Source organism: Phalaenopsis equestris, unplaced genomic scaffold, assembly GCF_001263595.1.
Source record: "Phalaenopsis equestris unplaced genomic scaffold, ASM126359v1 Scaffold212035, whole genome shotgun sequence".
Lineage (NCBI taxonomy): Eukaryota > Viridiplantae > Streptophyta > Magnoliopsida > Asparagales > Orchidaceae > Phalaenopsis > Phalaenopsis equestris.
The window spans coordinates 37,934-65,074 of record NW_018230994.1 but is presented as its reverse complement, the minus strand read 5'-3'; the positions used below and the strand labels follow the sequence as shown (position 1 = coordinate 65,074).

Here is a 27,141-nt window from a genome sequence, read left to right as displayed (position 1 = left end):
CGACAACTATATTTGCTCGGCCCAGACAATATTGTCTATCCAGATCGTAATTTTTGATCAACTCTAATCATCTTCTCTCTTTTTTGTGAAATTATACTTCATACTTTGATGAGCTATAATAACTTTACATTTCACATCATACGGATAATGTTGTCAAATCTTGAGAGCAAATACCACAACAATTAACTCCAGATCATGCGTCAGATGTTCCTTTCACGTGGCTTCAATTGCTGGATGTGTACGCTATCACTTTTTTTATTCTGCATTAAAACACAACCCAAGCCTCTTAACGATGTATCATTGTACATCTGGAATCCTTTTGTACCCGATGGAAGAGCTAACACTGGTACAACGGTCAAATGTTTCTTCAACTTCTGAAAACTATGCTCACATTCTGCATTCCATTCAAACTGGACATCTTTTTTCATTAGCTTAGATAACTACATAGCTATTTGTTGAAATATCTCATAAATAATGATGATTATATTTCATATTTGTTATAATTCTGCATTTAGAGGGTTATAAATTCTATAAAGGTTCTTAGGAATCTTTATTTATTTTTTCTCCTTAATTAGAGAGATTAACTGCCTCTTATATTTGTTATTATTTCTTTGCTTGTCTACTGTATTTTGTTTTTATTGCTTTCTTTACCTGTAAGTTCTGTAATGAGTTTTTATACTCCCCTTTGCATCAATAAGAATTAAGTCCTCTTATACTTTTCCACTGTTTTCATGGTATCAGAGCCACATCGAATATTGAGGATTTGAATCTTTGAAGTCGTCTGCTTCGCTTGGAGAGCTCGATTTTGGAGTCGTTCGTCTGCTCTGTGTCGCTCGATCTTGGAGTTGTTTGATCTCGATTGTGGAGCTGTTCGACGCTCTAACTGCTTGCCGCTCGATCTCAAGCTATTCGAACCGCTCGCTCTCCACTCGACGACTGCTTCACCGCGCGCCGCTCGACAACCTTGTTCGCCTGGAGAGCTCGAATCGTTCGCTCGTCGCTCGACGACTGCTTCGCCGCTCGATCGGTTCGACGACTGCTTGGCCTTGTCCACCTCTGTTCGCTCTGATGGCAAATGATCCTCTTTGGCGTCTTACGTTTTTCCTTTTCCTTCCGTCTCGCGAAGGCGGTAATCTTTTCGGGCGAATCTCGACTCGAGCAAATTCACCATTTTTCATCTCTAAAATGTCTGAAGTCACGTCTAGGACAAGTCTGTCTCTTCAGACATCTCAGTCCGAACCTCAGAGAAATACATCTGAAAATCATCCCATTGTCGGCAGCTAAAAGGGGAAAAGTTATAAAAAAAAATATCTTTTCTTTTGTGGGTGATTTGTTCAAAAGTTGTCCGTAAGAAGCTGTCGGTCGCTGGAAGTGAAGTCCCGTCGCCTGCTTCGGAAGGACGTTTAATTTACATACATTTTAACTGATTCGAATAATTTTAGAAAAATATGGAATCAAATTGACCTCACATTTTTCACAGTTTAAATGAAAGAGCTCAAATCCTCAAATCCTGTATCTATCCCGAGGGATAAACACATGACTTGAGGATGAGGCTCGATCAAATAAACTAGGAAATATATGACATCCGTTCAGTCTGCGAAACTGTTTTGTTTGCCGACAAGTTCCCATATTTAATACAAAGAATTAAATAGGGTTTATTTTAGGCTGGGTTCGGAAAAACTTCCTATAAGGGCAAGCCCCTATAGTTAATTACATCTTAGATTACCGAAGTCACCTAAGAAAACTCTCGATAAAAAATCAGGGAATACTATCTTCAAAGGAGTCAAAAGGATAGAACTTTTTAACGAAATCGGACGAAGAGGTGTGAAAGTGGAAATGCTCGAACCTGGAACGATGTTGAGGAATCCAAATGAAGAGAAACTAGGGGAGGCCACAGATCCAAAGGAGAACCTCAATGACTTCCCAGTCTATCCTATGATTTGGCTTCAGTTTCGAGAAGAAATTATTAAAGTGTTTCATCTTGTCAATTTTATTTAATTAGGGCTTATATTTGCGTGGCATTGTCACAGAAATCGCCTGGAAGATATGAGGGTTTACGTCATATCGAACGACGTCCTCGGAACCTAGAACGAGTTAGGGCTTAAATCGTACAACAGAGCTATACGAATGCCTATGGAAAAGGTGGAGGATTTTTGTTGCGCTAGGCAAACAACCTCGAAATCCTATGGTTTGTTGTTTAATTTCTAGGAAAGGAATGATTTTGCTGGGGAAGATATGTTTTGCTGGTGAAGATGGTCGTGCTGCCCACCGCGCTAGCTCCAAGCTCATCGACGTGACGAGTTTAAGTTTTCTAGGATGTTCAGTTATAGTGTCAAATCAAACGGCCCTATGGTTGTAGTCATCTAAACATTCTATATAAAAAGGAAACATGCTTAAAGCTATATAATATAAAATGTGCAGTACAGGGCGAACAGTAGGATGCATATGAAACAATAGCAAGTAACAATATGAATAGTATAACATGCTATATAGTACGGTGGCAGGTAGCAACGAGAATAATATAACATGCTGTACAGTACAGTAGCGGATAGAAGCAGAAATGACATAATCATGCTGTACAGGAAGAGCAGTAGCAGGTAGAAAACAGAAATAATATGACATGCTTATACAGTATAATAGCAGGTAGAAGCAGAAAAATGAAGTACTAAAAAAAAATGTAAAGCAAACCTATACGTCCGTAAGATCTGATGTTCCTTAAGTATAACAAACCTATATGCATCTCAAAAGCAAAGTCCGGAAGAAAAACGTCATCCAAGAAATTCGAGGAAAAGCGGAAAATTCGAGAAAATCAACGAGAAGAGACTCGAGAGAGACTCGACTCGAGTAAAAGAAAATCCTCAAAAATCCTAGAGAAATCCCGAAAGAAAGGAAGAGTAACACGAGTGCCCTGTCCCAAATCTTCGATAAAACAAAACAAAGAAAAGTTCGGATGAGGGGGATCGCAAACACTCGTATGGGGCTAGACTCAGCTATGTATTTATACTCAAGGGTCCACGAAGGCTACTCGGTCACCCGAATGTATAGAATCCGCCACTCGTCTAGAAGTGTGTATTGAACCTCACTTAGAGGGCTATTTCCCAGCCTAAACAGATATTCGTCGGGTAGACAACCAGCTTTAAAGTACGTTTTAGGTTTTTAACATGTATACAAATTTTAATGCAAAGAAGAGTTATCAATTTTTGTTTCGTACAAAAGTTTGTTTTTTTTTTGCTTGAAAAGGGTTTGTCAAAACTTATATTTTTCTTTTTTTAGAAATTTTCGTTGTCCACGAGTCAATCACACTGTCGGGTGTGGGACTGCGAATCATCTGAGGAAGTTCGAGCCAACTCCCGCTAGACTTATGTCGGTGAAGGATACCATATCTCATTGTTCATCAAATGTCTGGATCTTGATTTTATAGGATAGGACATTTTTCTGCTCTATCTTCGGTGTGCCTTTATCATCAACACCGTACGCCCCAAACGACTACTTGCGCATTGTTTGATGGTTTCACGTATAGCAAAAGGCTATACGTTGACACTTATGCATCGGACATAAGCATCGAAAACCGAACCACGAAGTAAGAAAAGAAAAGAACAAAAATGGGGTGAGAGAGAGGAGGCACCGATCCATCTAAAATACCAAAAAGGAGATTTGATTAGTTCTCAAAACTCGTATCGAAAAGATCTGAAAAAAGAGGGCCCAAGGTCTTTCCTAACAAACATAAAGGGCAAGCTCGCGCTAATTTCCCAAACCCCAAAGATATAGGATTGATTAAGTCCACCAAATGCTTTTCTAAAATGAGGTTTAAAATCTCCCAAACTTCAAAAGAAAGTGACCTTGGGGAAACCGCCATCGATATTTCCAAACTCATACCAAAATCAAAATTCTCCAACTTTCAGATTAATAGATAGCCTCATACATTAAATAAACACGAAATCTTGCCATAAAACCACATAAACGCTCACGACTAGGGTCAATAGAGAGGAGGAAGCAGCCACCAAGGCTCTCGGCCAAGGCAAGGAACGGAGGCAAAAGAGGTTCACGGCTAAAGCAAGGGACAACTGCCAAGACCTATAACCAAAGGCAGCCCAAGAGACAACAAGCAAGGGTTACTGTTAAGGCAATAAAAATAAGGCAATAAAAAGCCCAGAAAAGAACTGTTAAAGCTCACGGTTTAAGGCAATAAAGAGCAGCTGCTAAAGCCCACGACCAGAGGCAACCCAAGACACAAGTAAGGCCCACGGCTACAACAACCCATGGCACAAAGGGGCTCACGGCTAAGGCAACCAAAAGAACCACCAAGGGCTACAATGCTTTCTTGGCAAACATAAGAGGATAACTAAAGCAAATATAATTTTTTGGATGGCAAACTTAATCCACCAATAACTTTCAAGCCAATCAAGCCTAGCAAGAAGGACCAAATCACATCCAACAACCTCTAATAGGCCTCACGGGTAAGGACCGAAAGGGGAGGCAAAAAGGGTCAACCGAACTCCCAAACCAAGACTCACATCACCCCAAATTAGAATCTGGCAAAATCAAAGCTGAACCACACCGCAAGCTCAAACAGAGCCATCCCAAAGATAAGATCAAACCCAACAAGGTCTGGCTAAAATAGAACCACCACAATCCATAACCGAGCCCAACAAGGTCCAAAATCAAACAAAGCCACACCCCAAATCAACCTTAAACCGAGCCCAACGGACCAAAACCAAGCCCAGCAATATTAAAATCCAGGCTTCCATAAAAATTAAAGTTCTAGCCATTTCAAGCTAAAACCAATCCAAAACCGAGCCACAGCTAAGGTTCGAATTCAGGTCATGACAAAATAGTAGAAAGAAAACATTTCCATACCCCTGAGACATCGAAATATAGAAACGACACATGCTTTACACAAGAACAACTACAGAATTATCCCGAATCAACATAAATTCATTCACCACACGTATATTTGATCCAAAACACCTGTGGGATGCCTAGACCGAGCCCAACAGGGGCCAAAATCGAGCCCAGCAGGGGCCAAAACCGAACCCAATGGTATTAAAATTTAGGCCTCCATAAATGATAGAGCTCTATTCATTTCAATTAAAACCAAACCCAGCCAAAACCGAGCCCAACAGGAACCAAAAGCCAAAACCGAGCTCAACAAGAACCAAAAGCAAAGCCAGAGCTCGATAAGATCACCAAAAGCCAAAGCCAGAGCTCAACAAGATCAAAACATGCCCAAACATTGATATAAATTCATACTTTAATAGAAATTAAAGTTCCAGCCACCTGTAGGTAAAACCCAGCCATCCAAAGCTAAGAAACAACCTGCATGTCTAAATATCATAAGCATGAAATTATTCCAACAAATATTTGAACAGGAGAGGAACTTCACGAGGAGCTAAACCAAGCCCTCAAAACAAGCTACAACACTTTCCACATTAAATATATTTTCTCATAGCATACATTTCAAGCCAGGGAAAACCACAGAAAGCCAAAACTGAGCCCCCAAACATGCATAAAATAGTGAAATGAACTCCCTAGCATTCATTAAAGGCCAAATAACCTCTCCAATATTTCATGCTAAATGAAAATAAGTGAAAAGCTTCATAATTCTCATCCCAACATGCTTGCAAGAGGAGCAAAAAAATTTATTCCAAAGTCATGTCTTAATTCCCTAACTGTTTCCAACATAAACATGTCACAATAATCATAAATATGCGATAGCCTCCCTAGTTTAAGCGAGTAACCAAGTTTAGCTCCTAGGACATGCCCACATTTCTATTTCTAAATGCACCTGAAGTGAATATCTCAACAATATATCAAAGTAAAATGAACTAACATGCTGTATCATTCAACAGAGCCAAGTTCAAAGGCTCGACAGAGAGGAAAATCGAAAGGCAACGAGGCACTGAGAGAAAGTGGGGAAGAAGGGTACCTTCCTTTGATACCAATGTAAAGCACCGCAACACAAGAAGCTATCTCAAGAATATGCTCTCACAGGAATCTCCTCCTAAACTTCTCCCACAACCAAAAATTTCTATCCCTCTCAGAAAATTTTTTCAACAACAACCCAAAAAAAATCAAAAGAAACTATGTTTATAGGCAGAGAAGAGAGGGGAAGAGACAGAAGATCACCCCTTGAACCCACGACACTCGAATCGGGCCAAAGAAGAAAAGGACGCGCTCCCTGCTCACAGAAGGCGAATCCACCGAAATATCTCGGACCGAGCGGGAAGCCCAGTAGCAGCGAGGGAAGCATCGGAAAGAAGAGAGAGTTTGTCATTCAAGTGTACCGGGGAGCAAGCTTCCCAAAGTCAAAGTACCAAGAAAAGGAAGAAACACAGCTCGGGGAGACTGACACGGCTTCGGGAAGAAGGGCCGCGGGTATAAAATGTCAGGCAAGGACGAACGAAGTCAACTTTCTCTCGCGTGGAGGAGGAGCTCGGTCGGCTCGAGACCGAGAAAGGGAAAGGCCAGACACGCGAACGGGAGAGGGAAGGGAGTCAGAGCTCGGGTGCGTGAGTTTAGAGATTTAGGGCTTAAAGAGGAAAAGAGTATTCAGTTTATATAAATTAATATATATATATATATATATATATATATTAAATCATATGCAATTTATTCACGCGCGGCGTTGTAACAAAATGAGTGTTCTCCTTGGGCAAAATTGACGCTCCGGAAGTGCCGGTGCAGTCCGTTTTGTCATCCGGGGTCGCTCGGACAACGTCGTCGACAATCGGATTAAAGCAACTCGTCAAAATTTAAATTCCACCAAATTTCGACCCGCTATCGATTGTTTCAAAAGGTTTATTCGAGCCTTCGACAAGTAACAGTGCAAGGTAACAGTGCAAGCAACAGTGCAAGCAATGCGAGTTGTGGCGATCGGACGTGTCGACTCTCCAAATTGCGAAGTTTTGTGCGCGGGAGTGCGAATTGTGCAAAAGGCCACCCTTAGGGTCAAAAGGTTCTATAGGAATTCCTTTTGGGTTTCCTCATGTTGGTTTCATCCTTCTAAGTGCTAGAAGTTGATACCACACACGTGAAACCACAAAAGAGTACAAAAGTAGGTTGAATTTCTGGAACGAGGCGGGTCCCATTTCTAAGGTTCTAAGATAGTCGAAGGGAGATCCCTAAGGCTAGATCCTAAACCCTAAGAGGAAGACTAGATCTCACTAAAAATGAGGTCAACACCCATTTAGATTACTACAATTCGACTAAATGGTGATAATTTTCTTAGATGGTCAGAATCTGTTCTCATGTATCTCCGACATAGAGGAAAGATTGGTTATATCGCAGGTGATACTAAACCTGACGTAAATGACATAACTTATGTCATTTGGGATGCGGGAAAGCCAATCGTAATGACATGGTTGGTCAATGCCAAGACTGAAGAAATAAGTGCAAATTATCCGTGTTACTCTACAGTCAAGGAATTATGGGACAATGTTTCAGAAATGTACTCTCATCTTGAAAATCAATCCCTAGTTTATGAGTTGACCCTGCGACTTGGGGAAATTTGTTAAGGTGAGGACTCTGTGACAAAGTATTTCAATTCTCTTAAGCGGATTTGACAGGACCTAGACTTATTCAACGATCGTGAGTGAAAATCAAACGATGGCAGCAACCAATACAAGAAGATAGTGGATACTGGTCGAATCTTCAAATTTCTTGTAGGTCTAAACGTTGAATATGATGAGGTCCGTGGCCGAATAATTGGAAGAAATCCCCTGCCTCCAATTGGTGAAGTTTTTGCAGAGGTAAGGAAAGAAGAGAGTCGGAGATATGTGATGTTGGGAAAGAAGACTGCAGGTTCAACCGAGTCCGTGGAAGGATCAACGCTGGCTATTCCCGAAGCTCAAGTAAGCAGGAAAACTTCTCACAACCAACGTGTGGAAGACAAAAACAACCTGCACTGTGACTAATGTGGAAAGCCATGCCATACTCGCGAAAAATGCTGGAAATTACATGGTAAACCACCTAATGGTAAGAGAAAAAAATCTGGTGAACATATAACACCTACGTAAATGAGGCTGAGTCATCTCCACTTAGTAAAGAGTAATTAAGTCATCTTCTTAAACTGCTGAAATCTTGCTCATCATCTAATAGGTTTATCGGTTTTATAGCACTAGCAGGTAGTAATTATTTGGCTTTTCTAGCAAGTATCACTCCGTAGATCATTGATTCAAGAGCCTCTGATCATATGATAAGCTGTTCTTAATTATTTGATTCATATTATTCACTGTTCCGATTCCGAAAAAATCAGAATTGCTGATGACAGTTTTTCTTCCATTGCAGGAAAAAGAAATATTAAAATTTCAGAAAAAATATCTTTGAAATCTGTCTTACATGTTCCAAAACTTACATGTATTCTTCTTTCTGTTAACAAATTGTCTGAAGATTCTGATTATTCAATTTTTTCCTTTCCTTCCAATTACGTTTTTCAGGACCGGAACTCAGAGAAGATGATTGAAACAGCTAGAGAAATAAATGAGGTGTACTACTATGATGGAACTGATTCTACGAATAAAACAACTTATGAATTAGGTAGTACAAGTTCATGCTTTGACTATAATCAAGTTATGTTATGACATAAAAGTTTAGGGCATCCTAACTTTCCATATCTCAAATCTTTATTTCTCAAACTATTTAAAAGTATTGATCGTTCAAAACTTCATTGTGAAGCATGTAATTTATCTAAAAGTCATCGTGTTTCGTTTCCAATAAAATCATATTCTATTTCAAAACCATTTTATTTGGTGCATAGTGATGTTTGAGTCCCATCCAAAGTTAACACACTTTTTGGAAAAGAAATGGTTTGTAACATTTATTGATAATCACTCACGAGTTTGCTGCGTGTATTATTGGAAAACAAATCTGAAGTTGAACAACGATTTAAAGACTTTTTCCACATGATTGAAAATCAATTTCAAATAAAAGTTGACAGTATTGAATATTTCAACAAATATTTGAATATTTCAAACGAATAATGGGATTGAATATTTCCACAAATATTTGAGAACATTTATTTTGAAAAAATGTATTCTACATTAATCCACTTGTTGTGACATACCACAACAAAATAGTATTGATGAAAGAAAAAATAGGCATTTACTCGACGTTACCAATGTTTCCATGAATGTTTCTAAATATCATTAGGGTAATGCACTCCTTACCTCGTGTTATTTAATAAATATAATGTCATCTTGAGTTCTGAAATTTAAAACACCTTTACAAGTCTTAAAAAATCATTTTACCACATCTAAGATAACAAGTGATCTCCCTTTAAAAGTTTTTGGATGTGTTTGCTATGTGTATATCCCAAATGTGTTTCGCTCAAAATTTGATCCAAAAACTGAAAAATGTGTTTTTATTGGGTATGCTTCCAATAAACGATAAATGCTTTAATCCTGAAAAAAAGAAATTCTTTGAGAGCATTGATGTCAAGTTTGTCAAGGATCATCCGTTTTTTCAAAAAAAAATTTCTTCAGGGATAGAATTTACTCGAAGAAAATAATTTTTTGGGAAACTTTATCCATTTTTTTACTAATTCTGATATGAAAATTAGGGTCAGCACTACTAATCTTTTTTTGTCGGATGTTACTTTATCAGAGACAGGGAGAGAAGTACTTCCAACTGATCATAATCCTCAACATGAGCTACACGTTTATATTAAGATGAAATTCCATAAAGTTACTACAACCTTAGTTATTCCCTCAGCAGATGTTCAACATGAGCTACACGAATAATGACCCTACAACTCAAAGTAACCTTCCCTCCTCTACTTCCACTCCTTCTGATCTTGATCTTCCAATTGCTTTCAGAAAAGAAATCCAAACAAACACGAAACATCCTATCACACAATGCTTGTCATATGAAAAACTTTTAAAAAATCATAGAGCATTTGTGTCTAGGATTTCTAATATGCTTGTTCCAAGAACTGTGCAGGAAGCATTATGTGAACTGAGTTGGAAATTAGCTGTGATGGAAGAAATAAATGCTCTTAAAAGAAATAACACTTGAACAGTCATTGATCTACCTAAAGACAAAAAGACGGTTGGGTGCAAATGGGTGTTCATGGTGAAGTTTAAAGTTGATGTGAAGGTGGAGAGATACAAAAAGAGACTAATAGCAAAAGGATTTACTCAAACTCATGGTATTTATTACCAAGAGACTTTTGCTCCTGTTGCTAAAATTAACTTTATTAGAGTACTTCTTTCTCTTGGAGTTAACTTCGACTAGCCACTTCATCAATTTGATAAAAAAATGTGTTTTTAAATGTATAATTGCGAGAAGAAGTATATATGGACCTACCACCTAGATTTGAAGAAAAATTTGGAAAAGGTAAAGTATGCAAATTAAAAAAGTCTCTGTACAGGTTAAAGCAATCTCCTAGAGCTTAGTTTGAGCATTTTAGTGATGTTAGCAAGTGACATGGATTCTCTCAAAGCCAAGCTGATCACACTCTTTTTTTGAAACATTCCATCAAAGGTAAAGTAGCCATTGTGATTGTGTATGTAGATGACATAATCTTGACAGGGGATGATGCTCTAGAGATTAACAACTTGAAGAGAAAACTTGAAGCCGAATTTGATATTAAGGACTTCGGAAAGTTGAAATATTTTCTCGGAATGGAGTTTGCAAGATTCAAGGAAGGACTTTTTGTCAATCAACGCAATTATGTACTTGATTTACTCAAAGAAACAAGAATGACAGGTTGCAAGGCAGCAAATACACCAATTGAACCTAATATAAAGTTGAAAACAAGAGCAGTTAATGAGGTAATGGACAAAACAGGCTATCAAAGATTGGTAGGGCGACTAATCTATTTGGCTCACACTCGACCTGACATAATTTTTGCAGTGAGTGTTGTGAGTCAATTCATGCATTCACCTAGACCTACTCACTTCGAAGCTATATTCCAAATTTGAGATATCTTAAAAGAACTCCTGAAAAAGAACATTTGTTAAAAAATGGAGAACATCTTCTAATAGAGGCCTACACAGATGGCAGGAGATGTAAATGATAGAAGATCCACATCAGATTATTGTACTTTTGTAGGCGGAAATCTGGTTACTTGGAAAAGTAAAAAATAAAGTGTGGTAGCAAGAAGTAGTGCTGAAGCAAAATTCCGCTAATTGGCACATGAACTTTGTAAAGTAATATGGATAAAAAGACTCATGGAAGAGTTGAAGATTCCAATACCACACCTATTAAAGTTTACTCCGACAAAAGAACTGCAATCTCTATAGCTCATAATCCTGTTCTACATGACAGATCAAGACATGTAGAAGTTGACAAACATTTCATCAAGGAGAATATAGATAGTGGTGTGATATGTATGTCCTACATACCCACTGCTAGCCAAACAACAGATATTCTAACAAAAGGTCTTTCTAAAGTGCAACAAGAGAATCTATTTAGCAAGCTTGCCATGAGTGACATCTTCATGCCAGCTTGAGGGTGAGTGTTGAAATATATCTCATAAATAATGATGATTATATTTCATATTTGTTATAACTCTATATTTAAAGAGTTATAAATTGTATAAGGAATCTTAGAAATCTCTATTTATTTTTTCTCCTTAATTAGAGAGATTAGTTGTCTTTTATATTTGTTATTATTTCTTTCCTTGCCTACTGTATTTTGTTTTTATTGCTTTCCTTACTTGTAAGTCCTATAATAGGTATTTATACCCCCCTTGCATTAATAAAAATTAAGTCCTCTTATACTTTTCCACTGTTTTCACTATTTGTAAAAATCCTTTGAAGAACTTCCTGCCAAATCAAGAAAACTATGTAATTTTAACATTTTTTTGGTGTAAGTTTTTCTACAATTGCTTTTACCTTTGGAAGATCTACTGAAATTCTCCAACCACTAATAATGTGTCCAAAAAATGCAATGTTTCGCAACCAAAATTCACATTTAAAAAGTTTAGCTTATAACCGATTCTATTTTAGCAACTCCAATATCATCCTCAAATGTTTGACTTGATCTTTATTATTTTTTGAATAAATATGAATATCATCAATAAATATAATGACAAACTGACCCACATATGGCTTGAAAAGTCGATTTAACAGATCTATGAAGATTGCAGGAGCATTAGTTAAACCAAAATGCATAATTAAGAATTCATAATGACCATATATGGTCCCAAAAACTGTATTAGTTATATCTGTCTCATTGACTCTGACCTGATGATTTCCCAATATCAGATCAATTTGGGAAAATAGATTTACACCCTCTAATTGATCAAATAAATCTTCAATCCTAGGCAAAAGATATTTGTTCTTGATTGTGACCTTTGTAATTAATACATAACCATATGGATCCATCTTTCTTCTTAACGAACAATACTGGAGCACTCCACGGTGAATTACTTGGTCAGATAAAACCCTTATCTATCAGTTCCTACAACTGATATTTAAATTTATGCAACTGACATTTCAATTTCTGCAATTCCTTCAGAGCCATCATATACAAAGATTTTAACATTGCAAAAGTTCCTGGTTGCACATCAATACCAAATTCAACTTGTCGTTCTGACGATAGTCCTGACAGTTCTTCAGGAAATAAACCAGAAAATTCTGAAATCACTTGGATGTTTTTCACTTCATGTATACGGTTATTTAGCACTTCTTATTTTGTCAAAAACATTAGTTCACCACTACTCAAATGCTTCCAAACTTTCACTGTACTAATAAAAGAAGATTGCGCATTTCAATCTCATAAGATATAAAATGATTTTTCACTAGGCATTTCAGTTTCACTCAGCTTTTCCATCATTCTATTTTAGCAAAATGATTTACCAACCAATTCATCACAAAATAACATCAAAGTTTTGAATTGATATGATGATCAACTTCATTAGTAACTTCTTATCATCAATATGAACATGAACTACACATTTTCTACTAGCATAAAGCCCAATTCCTGAAGGCATAACAACACACAGAGCAAGAGAAAAATGTATACTATCAACAAGTAAACGGGCAGCAAATTCATTAGAAATAAAGGAATGTGATGCACTTGAATTGAATGGAACAGTGTCAGGCTGATTTTGAATTCGGAGCGTACATGTAATCACAACTTTAGATTTTTTGGCTTCTTGAGGCGGTGATTAAATTGCAAAAACTCAGGCTTCCACTGGTTGCTCAATTCTGCGTTCCAAAGTTTCACCCTTTGTTTGCACTGAAAGCTTTTCGAAAAATTGAGTTTTGTTGAGCTAACTGCCTTCCAAAAATTTTCTAGGTTGTCCTTGTCCTTTAATTGTCTTTGGTGTGTTGTCTTTTTTCTCTTTTTGTGGACAATTCATTTGAATGTGTCATGACTGTCCACTTTTGTAACATTTTCCGGAACCGCTTGAGAACTGTCCAAAAATGTTTCTTCCCACATTTTTCACAAATAGGCTTTTTTGATTGTGGTTGCTTTTGCTTACATTCTGATTTAATTTTCTTGCTTTGGAAGTATTCTCTTTTATCAAAATACTTGCACTTTCTTGCCTGAGGTTGCCACCGTTAATTGAAAAAGTTCAGCTCATTTTCATTTCTTCTTGCCCTTTCTACAAGCACAGATAAATCACTTATTTCAAATGGAGCTTATGCCAACCTCAACAGATCTCTGAGACCCTGCTGAAATCTGCAAACTTTTTCTTATTGATACTGACATAGTGGGGTGCATATCTGAAAAGAAAAATGAATTATCTTATATTGCATAACATTCTTGGTCCCTTAACTATTTTGGACTTTTGAGTTAGATTGAAGAACTTATCTTCTAATTTCAAATCAGACTGAAGGCGGAATGAATCAACCTTTGAAGACTTTAACAAATTCTTCCTGTTGAATTTGTGATAGAGGTGTCAGCTGAAATTTTTCTCTATACTGTGCATGCCATCACCTTTCTGCTTCTTCTATCATAAATATAGCTAGGGCCACTTTTTTTGTTTTTCGAACAAATCATACTATCTAGAATTTTTCTAATATTTAGGAGCCAATCTTCATCAATTGTAGGGTCACTGGTACCCTTGAATGCAGATGGCTTGAAAGATTGAAATATCTTTAAGTGTCGATCAACTTATACCCTAGTTTCAGTTTTAGGTTCTGCACTGATGGAAGATTTTTCAATAACAGTCATTTTATCAACTATTTGTGATATTAACTGCACCATACCATGTAATTCAACTATTTTGGTGTATGCATTTGTCAGCTTTGTCTTCTTAGATTGATTTAATCGGTTGTTTCGTATGACTTCTTTACCTTCGTACTGTTCAACATTTGCTTCGTTTGGTTTCACTGTGTCGCTCGTCTTCGTCCACTTCTTCGGCAAATAATCGACTTTGTCTACATCGTGAGGCTTCAACAACATTTTCGACTTTGTCTACTAGGTTCGACTTCGTTCGATGCCTTCATCTTCATCCTAATTGGTATCATCTATATCGCTCAGCCTCATCGGCTTAACGAGCCTTTGTTAGTTTCATCGGATTCATTAGTTGTTTTATTCAACTCCTACGACTTAGTGTTGTTTTTCTTTGGAGTTCATCTCCCTTCTGCTCATTTGTACTCAATTTTCTTGAATATTTAGTGATAATCATTGTTATGGAACAAAAACATGTTGTAACAACTTTGGTTATATTGGTGGCTAAAATTATGGATGAAAAGTTAAATGACATAAATTATTTTTATTGGAATAAATATGTGACTCTACTTTCAAAATTTTTTTCTAAAGAAAGTCACATCTTTGATAATTCCTCAGTTGAGACTGATTTGAATTTTTTTAAAGATGAGAGTTATGCCAATGTTTGATACAAATGCGGAACTTTATCGAACTTGATTAATCTGGTCAGTCATATTACTCTGACTTTTGTATTTTCTGGGAGAAAATATTTCTCGAATCTTGATGTATGTAAGGAATTCTATGAAGCTGAACAATAGGATCAATCACTTAACATGTATCACATGCATTTTATACATGTTTATGAAGAATTGAATGCACTATTGTCCTTTAGTACTGATGTCCAGACTTAGCAGGCTCAAAGAGAATAAATAATTATTATGAGTTTTCCAGTTAGCCTCATACCACAGTATGAAGGCGTCAAATTACCGATCATATTTGACTCAGGAGCTATTACTCGAAGTATATAATAGAGTATTACGTATTAGTTCGAGCTCTCTAACTTTATTTGTACATCACCATTGAGCTCTACCTTTTCAGGAAGATGCAAACATCAAAAAATCTTAATCTCATGTCAATTATGAAAGTGAAGCTCTAAATTCTAGAGATCAAGGCTCGATAGTAGTTTGCTACTACTGCCATGAACTGAGTCATATGAACAAAACGTTCAGAAGTTCCTCAAAAAGAATTATAATTGTTTTAGATCACAGTCAACTCATACGGTCATTACTAATCAGGCCTATCAGAGTCAGACTCTATCGGTTTCTGCAGATTAATATGCTAAGTTCTTCCAATTTTGGGAAGCACCAAAGAAATCTCCATCTATCACTGCCCTTGTTAAGTTACATAACAATGATACTTGTCTTTTATATAGTGGGTCATTGATTTTGATGCTACACAGATCACATAACAAGTTATCCAAAACTTTTTTACACCTTTCATAAACATCTTTCTTCCATCACCTTACCATATGGATCTACCTCTAATATTCTTGGTTCCGACACGATCAATGTTACATATACATTGCCTTTAATTTTTTTCCTCAGCTTACCTCAATTCTCTTTTAATCTTGTCTCAATTAGCAAAATTACATGTGTTCTTAATTGATTTTTTCACTTTTATGGATGATTTTTCTTGTATTATTTGGCTTTACTTTACGAGATCTGAATACATAATCTTTTCTATTATTAGAGATATTTCTAATCTATAGAGATAAGAGTGTATATAAATATGTAACATGTGCTTTCAATTTTCCTGTTACATTTAGAGATCAGGCTGTTGTTACTAATGAATCTAAGCTGTGTCACCCAAATAGTTTATGGTTTGTTATGTTCCATTTAATCCCTTACGTAGAAAATCTCTTTATGAGATGTTGTATACGAATTTTGAATTTATGATTGATTTGAAATTAATCTGTGATGTATGCTTAGCTCTTGAAATATTTGTTTCAAATCTGCTAATTGGTTTTCATGGCAAGTTGTTAATAAAGGCATACTCAGCGATGGATTTTGTTTTGCATTCAATTTAATCTTCAGGTTGAATTTATTGATTTTAATTGTTCTTTCAGAAGCTTTTCATGTTGCATTGAGAGAACACAAAAGTTTTAGCTATGATAAGATTAAAACAGGAAGTTGAAAAAATAACCGCTTGTTCCTATAGATGTCCAATAAGCATTACGATACAAGACCCAAAACTTGAATGCTGGTTAGTGGTTTGCTTGGTTCACTGTTATGAAGATGTGTAGCTTGATAGCATTAGAGGATGCTTGGCTTGTTATTATCTTTTGGATTGAGGTAAATTGAATATGTCATGAATAGGATAATCTTGACAGCGCCCAGATTGAAGGGTATCGGGATTCTCTTAATCTTAAAAATGTAAGATACGGGAAATAGAAGGAAAAGCTAGAATCACTATGTCTTTTAGGTGGCATTGCATTATTTAAGCAATAAACTATTGATGCAAATAATGAATATTTTTACAGGGCATTTACTTAGAGGGTTTTCTTAAACCTTTTAGTCAAGCACCTAACTGGGTGGTTTATCCTATTTGTATGCTATTTAAATGTTGATAGATTCATTAAGCTCAGTCGGGGCTATTTAATTGACTAAAATGTTAATCCTATTTATCGAGCTTCATTGGCTTTTGAAATCTTCGATGAAACATTTTATTTATCACAACTGTCTTTCTGTTTTTAATTGATTAAATGCTAATACTCCTTATCAATCGTCATTGGCATTATTGAGATCTTTTGTGTTGCTTTTTTATTTTTCACTACTGTGATCTTTGATCTGGCTTCAAATTTATTTTCGGTTTATTTTCGGTTGAGTTAGAAAATTTTTTTTTTTTTCTTTTTAACAGGAACTGATGAGGACACTTATTGGCTTCATAGACGTTGCTGGGATTTATTTTGCATTGACTCAATTGACTCATAGGAACATCTCTCAAACTCATAAATTCCAAGCTGTTGGACTAGGTATGGAGGGTTATAACCATTTTATTAGTTAGTACTTGATTAAATGTACATTCCCTTAATCCAATATTAGTTACATTCCAATTTGGTTTTCAATTTTTGGTTTACATTAGGCTACACTGTTGTGTGTGGCTTACATGATATAGAATTTTGGATGGTCTTAAACCCTGTCTGAGATGATTTCTCCAATCATCTAGGTACTTTTTTTTAGCTATCATAATAGATTGCTTCTTTGGGTTTGTCATTTTATTATGGATTTGATTGTAAACTTGAGATGGAGTACAAATTGTTTTATGTGATGCCACTTTCCGTTATTACAACTTTTTCAAAATTCTATGCTATTATTTAAAAATTGACAAAGTTCATTATACATGCTAGTGGAAATGGGTTATGCCTTTCACTGCTATGCTTAGTAATTGTCCTAGTTTTCTATATATGTAATACTGGTTGATGATTGTACTGTCATGACCTGAATCCAACTAATTCAATTTGGCTGGTTCATCATGAGTGGGGCAAACTTGAGGAACAAAATTCCACTCAGTGCTACTGCCTTTGCTCTGTTGTGGTCCAGACCTTGCCGTTTGCAATACAAAGTTGATCAACTGTTGAGCTGAGTCATCTTTAGCTCTACTGGGATAGAAATATGCAGTCATGTGGTAGCAGGTTGGCCATCAAAACATCGAGAGATATATGAAAACTCGAAGAAAAAAAAATCTACTCAATTCAATTAAAGGAAGGAAAATGGAAGACCTAAATACGAGAAGGAATTCTACATTGGCAAATCATTAAAGAATTTAAAGTTATATTCCTTTGTTTTGAAAGATAAACAACTAAACACTGGCGTTCAAGTGGCTAGATCTGATGAACATCGCATTCATCTCCACTGCCCCACCAGATTCCACTAATCATCTAGAGGCTAAAAGTATTAGGATAAATTCAGAGGAAAACATTCTAACTTACAATTAGTAGAACAAAAGCTAAAAGACAGACAATGGAAGGATTTTATGCAAGTAATGAACAACAAACTTGAACATATGAAGGATGGTGGTTGTTAAACATCCTGGCAGACCCAAGGAGGTCAGCCATCCACTTGGACACAAGGAGTCGAGCAAATTCTTTTCCATATATTCAGTCATCCTATCATTCATTATCAGAAAATTTCATCCTAAAAGTTTGTTCCTGTGGCCTTGATTATCTGGGTTATCAGTTTCTCATGTTTGCCCAATCTTTGATGTAGCTTCTTTCTTTGTTTACTTTTACCATGATACTTCGACCATTGAGATGATATTTCTTTGGAGCTTTTTTTCTTGGTAGGCCAATATCGTGTTGAGTTGAATTTACATCTCATCATGGTTGAATCAAATAATGTTTGATGTGTTGACATTGTAGAGTACACATTGAAACATGTAAGACTTTGTGAACTCCAACCTACTGAGGATGTAAATCCACCCCATATGCAACTGATCCTACATGGACCATAATCTGGACTGGTTCCAAGTAAAAAATGCCGAGTTCTCTACATATCCAAGTCGTTTCGCATCTTCACGTAGCTGACTTAAAAAAACACGTACTCTTCAACATTAGCTATTAATCCCTTAAATCTTGGTATTTCATTTGTTATTGTGCTCTCTAAAGTCATTATCAAATTACCGTGATCATCTTGGTAGTCTTGTATACCAGCAGTAAGGTAAAGATGGCTCATTCCCTTCAGTTGGTTCAACATATCAGCAATCATCACTTCCTTCCATTAAAAGCTTTGTATGGCTCATTGATGTTGACTTGATGACTATTATAAGAACTTGATCAATGTTATGTTTTGTTCCCGCCTAATGACAAAGTTGAATGCACGTTCTAACTAAGTTCTGTAGGATTCATAGTATTTAGTCAGAGTGTCCGTCCATTTGTTGGTGCATCACTGAGATGAACTCAAGTGGGACACTCGTTTTTTCTTTGATAAGTGTGAGGTGAACCTCCCATTTCAATCCAGGACAATGTGCCTTGGTTGGAAGTTACCAAGAACAATGCTTTCTATATAAAATTATGAGTCAATCCACACTTTGGTTTTGTTAGATTGACAATATGACTCATATTACAATTTTATATACAATTTTATATCCAAATTTTGTTTGACCGAGTCTAAGTTTAGAACCAAATAGACTTTCAAGGCAAACGACCAAACTATGATGAATTGATGAGCGCTAACAATCAAACACTAGCTGTCCAGTAAGATTTCAAGATGAAAGACCAAACAACTCACAAGGTTGATTTTCTTGCGGGATCTCTTCCGCTAGCTCAATCAATGAGTTATGTTCGATAGCTCCCCCGCAATTATAAAACTTGTTTGAGAATGCTCACCCACTCTACAAGGGTACCAAGTTCGCCTCATTTTCCAAGAGATAAGACTCATTCGAGAGGGAACTTACTTTGAAGCTGATTTGACTAGTGATGAATTACCTCAAAGATTGATTGAATCTACAAGAATGTGACCCCAACGATTGTTATGGGCAATAGATATCAAAATACGATGCTGTCATACATAATATTAATTATAATGTCAAAGTCATAAGAAGAGAAGAAATGATAAATAAAAGATTTTTTGAGATATTTGTACAATGAGTTGCTATTTTTTAATATATAAAATTTTCCTTTGTAAATAGACGAATATGACCGAAGAAAAAGTAGCTGATCCCTAAACATTATACAAAACTTTTTTCTCCATTTTCTCCCAAAGGAAAGAGGTTTTTCTCTTATTTGGCTCATTCTTCTTGAGACGTGAGTTTAGGGACTTCAAATTCAAATATTCTAATAGGTGTGGTGAACATGAATCATGCTAGAAACAAAAAGAAAAGTTACACAAAGAGCAGAGCCAAGCAACAGAGATATCACTAGTAAAATGTAGTGTACCAGAGAGCTTGTGACACAATAAATCAATGAGTTGGAAGAGTAGATGATGGTAGTAATATTAGAGACGCTTGCATCGGGGGAGCATGCACCCCCTTCTCTTCTAGAAGCAGTAGCACAACATAGAAGAGCATTCTCTGCAAGATGTAAAGAAGCCTCATCACCTGCTCAAGCAAATGAGAATGAAACTTATCACTCTAATAGTGGTGGTTTGATCATCTCTGCATTTGAGTGGGTGAGAAGGAGAACCAAAACTCCTCTATTATACCAATTAGAAAATTCTTTCTCTAGAGAGATCGCCGAAGCAAAGGCACTCGAACGATTTATGATTTCATCTTTAGAATCTTATAGAGGTATAGCTGACTCTTTTGATCATTTCGGATCATTCAATGATAATTTTAAATTGTCATTTATTTTTTATGATTTTGAAGGAGTTAACGCTCAAATTGTTTAATAGCTTGCCACTATGAGTGTTCTCTTTTCAAACATATTTCGAGTGTATATTTGTGCTGTAGTTTGCTAGTGCAGCAGAAGTGCTAGCAAGATTTATTGCAAATTGGTCACAGAAGAAACTTTGCAAAATTTTGTTAGTTGCTTTCAAAGAGATGTTGTAAGTTAGAAACCTTAAACATAGCACAAAGCTCTGAAAACATGCATTAGTTTAAGGTACACTACACCGATAATAAGTATGGAAATGGGTTGAGGGTAGAATCTCTTACCAACATAAAACTAGCTAGTTCACTTCCATTTGAGTCACCTCAAGTGGAAGAGCCTTGACACACTCGTACAACAATGAAAAAGAAAACAAAAAATCAGGCCTCAACCAATCTTTTTGGATTGCCATTTGAAAAAATAGGCTGAAAACAAGCTAGGATTAATAATGCCAGTGGCTAGATACTTAAGACAAAATCATCAACTTCCTTTAGCATGCAAAAATCAAAGCTGTGAGGAACTTGACGTTGCAGGACTGATGTTTGGACACCAACAAATGAAGAGTCCTTCAATTTGGACCATAACTAACGGAGACTCATGGGAAGGAAGGCAAGAATGGAGAACTTGACTTGTACCTCTCCTCATCTTCTCCTTCATTATCCGCTCCCTTTTGACACCATTATTTGCTTTCCAAAAGTGGAGTGGAGCGCTAGTATTTATAGATGGGAATAGAGGGCATGGATCATTAACAAGAAATAAATTTAGTATTTATGATGGCTTACTCGTGAGTCTACCATTTGTGACTTATCATTGTCCAATTTAATTTGACACATGGTTCACGGAAGATGATGATTTGTTTAGCACTAGGGTTGTCAATTTGGCTCGTTGTTCGTGAACAGCTTGTGTTCAGCTCATTCGTTAAACCTAATGAGCCAAACACAAACAAATTTTTAAGCTCGAAATGTAAACGTGCTGAACACGAAAAAACAGTTTGTTCGCTCTTGTTCGGCTCGAAATGACTCGAAAAAAAATTATATAACTTTTTATATAACAATATATTATATATTTTATTTATATAATAATATATTATATATATTTATGTCTAAGTTTAAATCATAACGTCTCATGTGGAAATGTGGTTAGTGTCTTCTTTTGTATGGATTTGATCTAGGTTCGAATCCCACACTTTATATCTATTTTTCTCAATTTTAGTTTAACGAGCCAATTTCGAGCCGAACACGAACAAGAATATTTAAATCGAGCCGAACACGAACACACTGTTCACAAGCCGATTTCGAACACGAGCTATTTCGAACGAGCCGAACACGAGCCAAGCCTGAGCTCGCTCAAGCTCGGCTCATTTACGACCTTATTTAGCACAAGAACACTCTCCAAAGAAATTTGTCGATGTTTACACAGGGATTTAGATTACTCTAATGCTGAAGGAACTCGCCTAGTTGAGTTCACCATTTAGTAATGAACTCAGTGCAAAACTTGGAGCGTGAATGAAGAGAATTGTGTTATTATTCGACGCAGAAATCGACATGATTTTTTCCACAAGTTAGGGGAATGCTAATTTTTTCTTCAATTGTCTAAAACAGTCAACACAAAGACATGAGATAATCACCTATAATTTCAGAGGTACGTGATCTCTCCCAAATCCTACAATTCCAGATGTAGGAAGTCTCTCCCAAACTCTAAACCTAAGACTTTAACAATAATCTCATGCATTTTCTTAACCCTAAGCATATTAGTCCTATTTATACTGAACCTTAGTAAATGATAAAAGATTAAATTGTTTGTAGGTTAATAAAAGATAAACTTGTCTTTAGGTGCCGATCTAACATTACTCCCCTTTCAAAACAAAATCTTGTCTTCAAGTTGGAAAAAAGGGTTGTGTTCCTCCATGAAAAACTTCCTCTGTTTCTTCATCCCCTGCCTTCTCGCCAAAGACTGTGAGAGCATGTAATGTTTGATTTTTTGCAACATTGTCTTAAAACAAACTTCTCATCGCACAGAAAAATATGACCCCTTGGCCTTGCTTCTCCTGGATCTTTGCCCCTGTAAGGCGCTTAAGTGTTTCCTCATATTGTGGTCCATGATTCCTATCTTGTGATGCCTCCCTTTGGACTACCAATATTTGGGCTTTTAGTTTTGCCATGGTTATCACAGTTCGGTATGGCACTCCACCTGTTCTATTTTTATTAGTTTGTTCCATTGTATTATGATCTTCAACCAACTTTGCTAATTTCATAGTTCTCCCAATTCTTGTAATCTCAATTGACAAAGTTCTGGATGTGACTTACTTTAGACCTTTCATGAAGTTTCCCTCCAATATTTCTTTAGAAATTCCCCTTTGCTGTCCCGACAATAGCTTGAATCTCTCCCTATACTCCATAAGTGTCCCTTCGTGAGTCAATACAAAGAGTTTCTTGTGTATGTGACCTTCTCGAATTGCTTTAAAACGTTACAACAAGAAATCCTTGAATTTTTCTCAGGCTTTGATTGGTTGATGTTGTTCTCTCCATTGGTACCACGCTAGAGTATTCTCTTCCAAACATAGGGCATCAATTCTTTTTCCTTTTGTTAAACTATTAACAGCAAAATCTCTCCACGTGATAGACCCAACTGTGGACATCCTCTCTTTCAAAAATCGGCATATTCAGCTTCCTCATACGTGAATCTCCTTTCTAATTTCCTTGACTGAAGTTTATTTCACCCATAAAGTGAGGATTGGGTTCCCTTCCTCGACCTATTAATTTTTCTTCTTCCGTAAGTTTGGCGTACCCTATAATCAGCTCGATCGTCCCCATAAGCTCCAGAATTACCTTTTAGCCGGAAGACTGCTGCAACAAAAGACACTGGTGCGGTTGGATACATCTCTCTGTCGGGGTCCCACCCACCATGGTTCTTTCTCCCTGGTCAAAATCCTTCAAGTTGGTCTTTTCCTGCCTCGAATCACCTGCTATCTCATTTTTCCTTAACTTCTAGTTCTTGCTATTCGGATGTCGTGTCATTCCTTCCACGTGCCGACGCTCAAGTCTGCTTTCCATTTCTTGATCTCGCAGCTCTAGATTAACCTTAGACATCGATGCTGCCCTAATATTGCATGAATTCATTGGATTGTCGACTGCTTGCGTTTTTTTATATGCCGTCGTTCAATCCCGCTGCTGAAGGCGGTGGGTTTTGTGTGTACCAGAATCTTATGTATCATTTTTTCAAGTGCTGTGAACCTCCCCTATATTGTTGATAAATGCTCCTTCATTTCAGATCTGATGTTGTCGATCTTTTTCGTTAGTTTTTGCTCAAAAACATTCACATTTTTTGGCCACCATTAATCCTGGATAGTTTTGAAACTCTCTTATGCTAAGAACATTTGGAATTTATGAACGTATGTTTGGCATGCGTGGAACTTTGGATACTGGATCTTGAAATTTTTGTATGTTGTTCGATAAAATCATTGCAAGCTGTGCTGAATTCCAGAAGCCGCAATATGAATTCCTGTACGTCGCAAATCCTGATCACGTGTTTCCATCACAAGCGACTTGGGACTCCTTCACGCCATAATCCAAATGGCCAATTTTGATCAAGAGCGGCACAAAACTTTTGTGCGCCGCTATCTTTCAACTTTTCTATTGTCTGTACCCCATGATCCCGTCTATTCGCGACCCTGGATGCAACGAACCCGTCATTCTTTCCCAGCTAGCTCCAATCGTGATTATATCACAATATTAAGTCACTTCGCGACCCTTCTTTATTTCAAATCATGACCGCCCACGTATTTTAATCATGAATGTTGACGCCTGTAAGGCGCATTTTTGTCGTCGTGCCCAACTAGCTCTTATCGCAACTGTATTGACGTATTCCTAATGCTTGTATGTCACCATCCCTTTGTTGGCCTTCAGCTTGCTCGGATTGAGATTGTTTCGCTAGCTAGGTCACAAAGGTGACGCAACAGAGATGGTGAAGAAGATCAACTCTCTAATATCATTGATATGATCCGACACAAAAATCAACGTGATTTTTTATAAAGCAAATTGCTTTTTTCAATAATCCAAAACACTTAACACGAATAAATAAGATAAGTACCTTTAATTCAATAGGTAGGCAATCTCTACCAAATCTTACCATTTGAGAGGTAGGAGGTCTCTCCCAAACTCTATACCCGACTCACAACAATATTTTCATGCATTTCCTTAGCCCTAAACATATTAGCTCTATTTATACTAAACCATAATAAATGACAAAAGACAAAATTGTTTGTAGGCTAATAAAAGACAATTTTGCCTCCATTGATCTGACGAATTGTCACATACTGTATTTGTCATGTCGGTTTGTCCTTTTGTCATGTGATTTCTTTTTTTAAAAAATTGCTCTATTGTGCAAAAAATGTCATCCGAGCTACACATTATAATTACTTTGATAGTGAAGTTCGTTCATTAACTTTCAAGCATTTTAAACCCTTTACCCTAGGAACATAAGTCAAGCCTAGGAAGTTATACTCCACCTTTTTACGGTGAGATTCGTAATGAGTAATACATAAATCACTCGTGCAGTAATTCTGAACGGTTATCTCCATAAACTGCAATAGTGTTGTAAAAATTTTGGTGTAATGTTTGACATTTCAAATGTGTTGACTTAAAATTCAGGGGGAATGAGTAGTGTAATACTCTTATACCAAAGCAATTATCAAAGAATTTGCCGAATAATATTTTTAATTCGGTGATGGATAAATGAATTCTCTTATGTATTGTGGAATTTATAACTCATCAATGTCAATCCACATAGTCCGCTTGAGTTTTATCTAATAGATTAAGGCATTTTCCAATCTCCAATTCTCATCCAATCTTATGAATTTTCTATTTATCGCTCATGTAATATTGTGAATGTAGGTTGAAAAAATTTTAAATTGTCTTCTCTTACACAAATTTCAGAAGTCGAATTCAATAAGTTTGTCTAAATAGCATTCTTAAAGACTTACGATTAGATAAGATAACATAAAAAATAGATGAATTATGACATAAAAAGTATAATTATTTCAAATAAAATGAATGCAAAAATTATAGTTTGGTTTCCCACATAATAATAATTGAACGTTTGTTGAAGTTCTCTTACACCCATTCTCATGATTTTTACTCTCTCCATTTGAACTAATATCTTCCATCATTTTCTTAAATCTACTAAAAAATAGACCATTTTGGACGGAGAACTTGCTTTCTAGTAAATTTTCTAAAAAATATTTTATTCATTCAAAGAACTCCTTATGTAATATGATTTTCTGAGCAATAGTGTTCGACAACAACTTCATAAACTTCTTAAGGGCTTACAAGGTCGACATTTGCTCATAAGCCTGCTACAATTCACCCTCAAACTTAGAACATTTGGCTTTCAGATCCGAAAGCCCCTTTCCAAAAATTCAACTCGCTGCCTGTGAGCCTCTATCAGAATTTTAATCCTGGTTTGAATCGACTTTGGCCTCATTATTTATTGGTAAGATTCTGCTAAGACTCTTTTATGTTTGTTTATGAGGGCCCACATTGGCCTTAGTCCTCATCTCCGCTTTAGCGAGCACTTTTTCCATACTATTCGTCTTATTCTTCTTTTTGGTAAGATCTCCTGCCAACTTTTCCATACATCTTGCCAACGAGTGGAGAAATTGCTACGCCGATGCTTGCAACTACATAGTGGTGAATGACAGTGCGTCCTTATTCATCCCACTAGTCATCTTCTACAGAAAGTGAGCTTATATTTGTTGAAATGTTATGCGAGTGGGAGCACCCTATCTAATTTTTCATTATAGTCCATGGAGAGATTGATCTGAGCCGACAAAATTGTCTCTGTCTAAGCTCAAGATATTCTCGCTCTTATTTTGCTTGCCCTATGTCTTCTTGACATGAAGGTTCCAAGTAGAGCTAGTTGTCTTTGCTCTCTTAAGTGCTGGCTCTTCTTCTTGAGTAGGAGCAATTTTGGCGATTGCCTTGCCTTTTCGTCTACTTGCGAGTTCTTGCAGCCTCTTTTTTATGGCCTCATTGACCTTCAAATCCCACTATGAAGGGCTTCATTCGCAGTTGATGGCACAGTTTACTCCTTGACATCCCCTTCAATTGCAAAAGAATCTTCCTTTTTCGTCATGGAAGGCACAATCTTGCCTAGGTCCTGTCGGCCGTTTTATTGTTCAACTTCACTTTCGTAGTTTGGAAACGGTGATGATTTTGGGATTTTGAAAATAATTTAAATATAAATATAACCTTTTTAAAGAAGTAACGTTTTTTAATTTTTAAAATAAGTGAGACCAAACGAGTCTCACATTTTAAATAGCTTAGATGATTTAACACAATACTACAAGCAATACACTTATCCCGAAGAATAAATATATTACTTTGTAATAGGGATTTAATCATCTAGACTAAACAATTTGTGACATCCGTTTGGTCTGCGAAATATTTTTATAAAAAGGCCAACAAGTTCCCCTATCTAACATAAAAATTAGATATGGTTTATTTTATCTGGGTTCCTGGTTCCCTATAGAGGCAAACCCCTATAGTTAATTACATCTTAAATGATCGAAATCACTTAAGATAACTCTCGATTAAGATCAGGTGGTTTTGCTTTCAAGATTTCAAAGTTTAGGTTTTCACGATTAGACATAAGAAAGTCAAATGGGAATGGCTCAAAAT

At 36.5% G+C, this 27,141-nt stretch overlaps 1 protein-coding gene across 1 annotated transcript in view; it reads left to right on the top strand.

The window, feature by feature from the left end:
• The window catches only part of LOC110036871 (transmembrane protein 147), an 86,802-nt gene that overhangs the window by 28,160 nt on the left and 31,501 nt on the right, over window positions 1–27,141 (top strand). Inside the window, exon 4 of the mRNA XM_020741421.1 lies at window positions 17,020–17,134. Within this exon, the coding sequence (XP_020597080.1) occupies window positions 17,020–17,134 (115 nt within the window). The remainder of the gene's footprint in view (window positions 1–17,019; window positions 17,135–27,141) is intronic.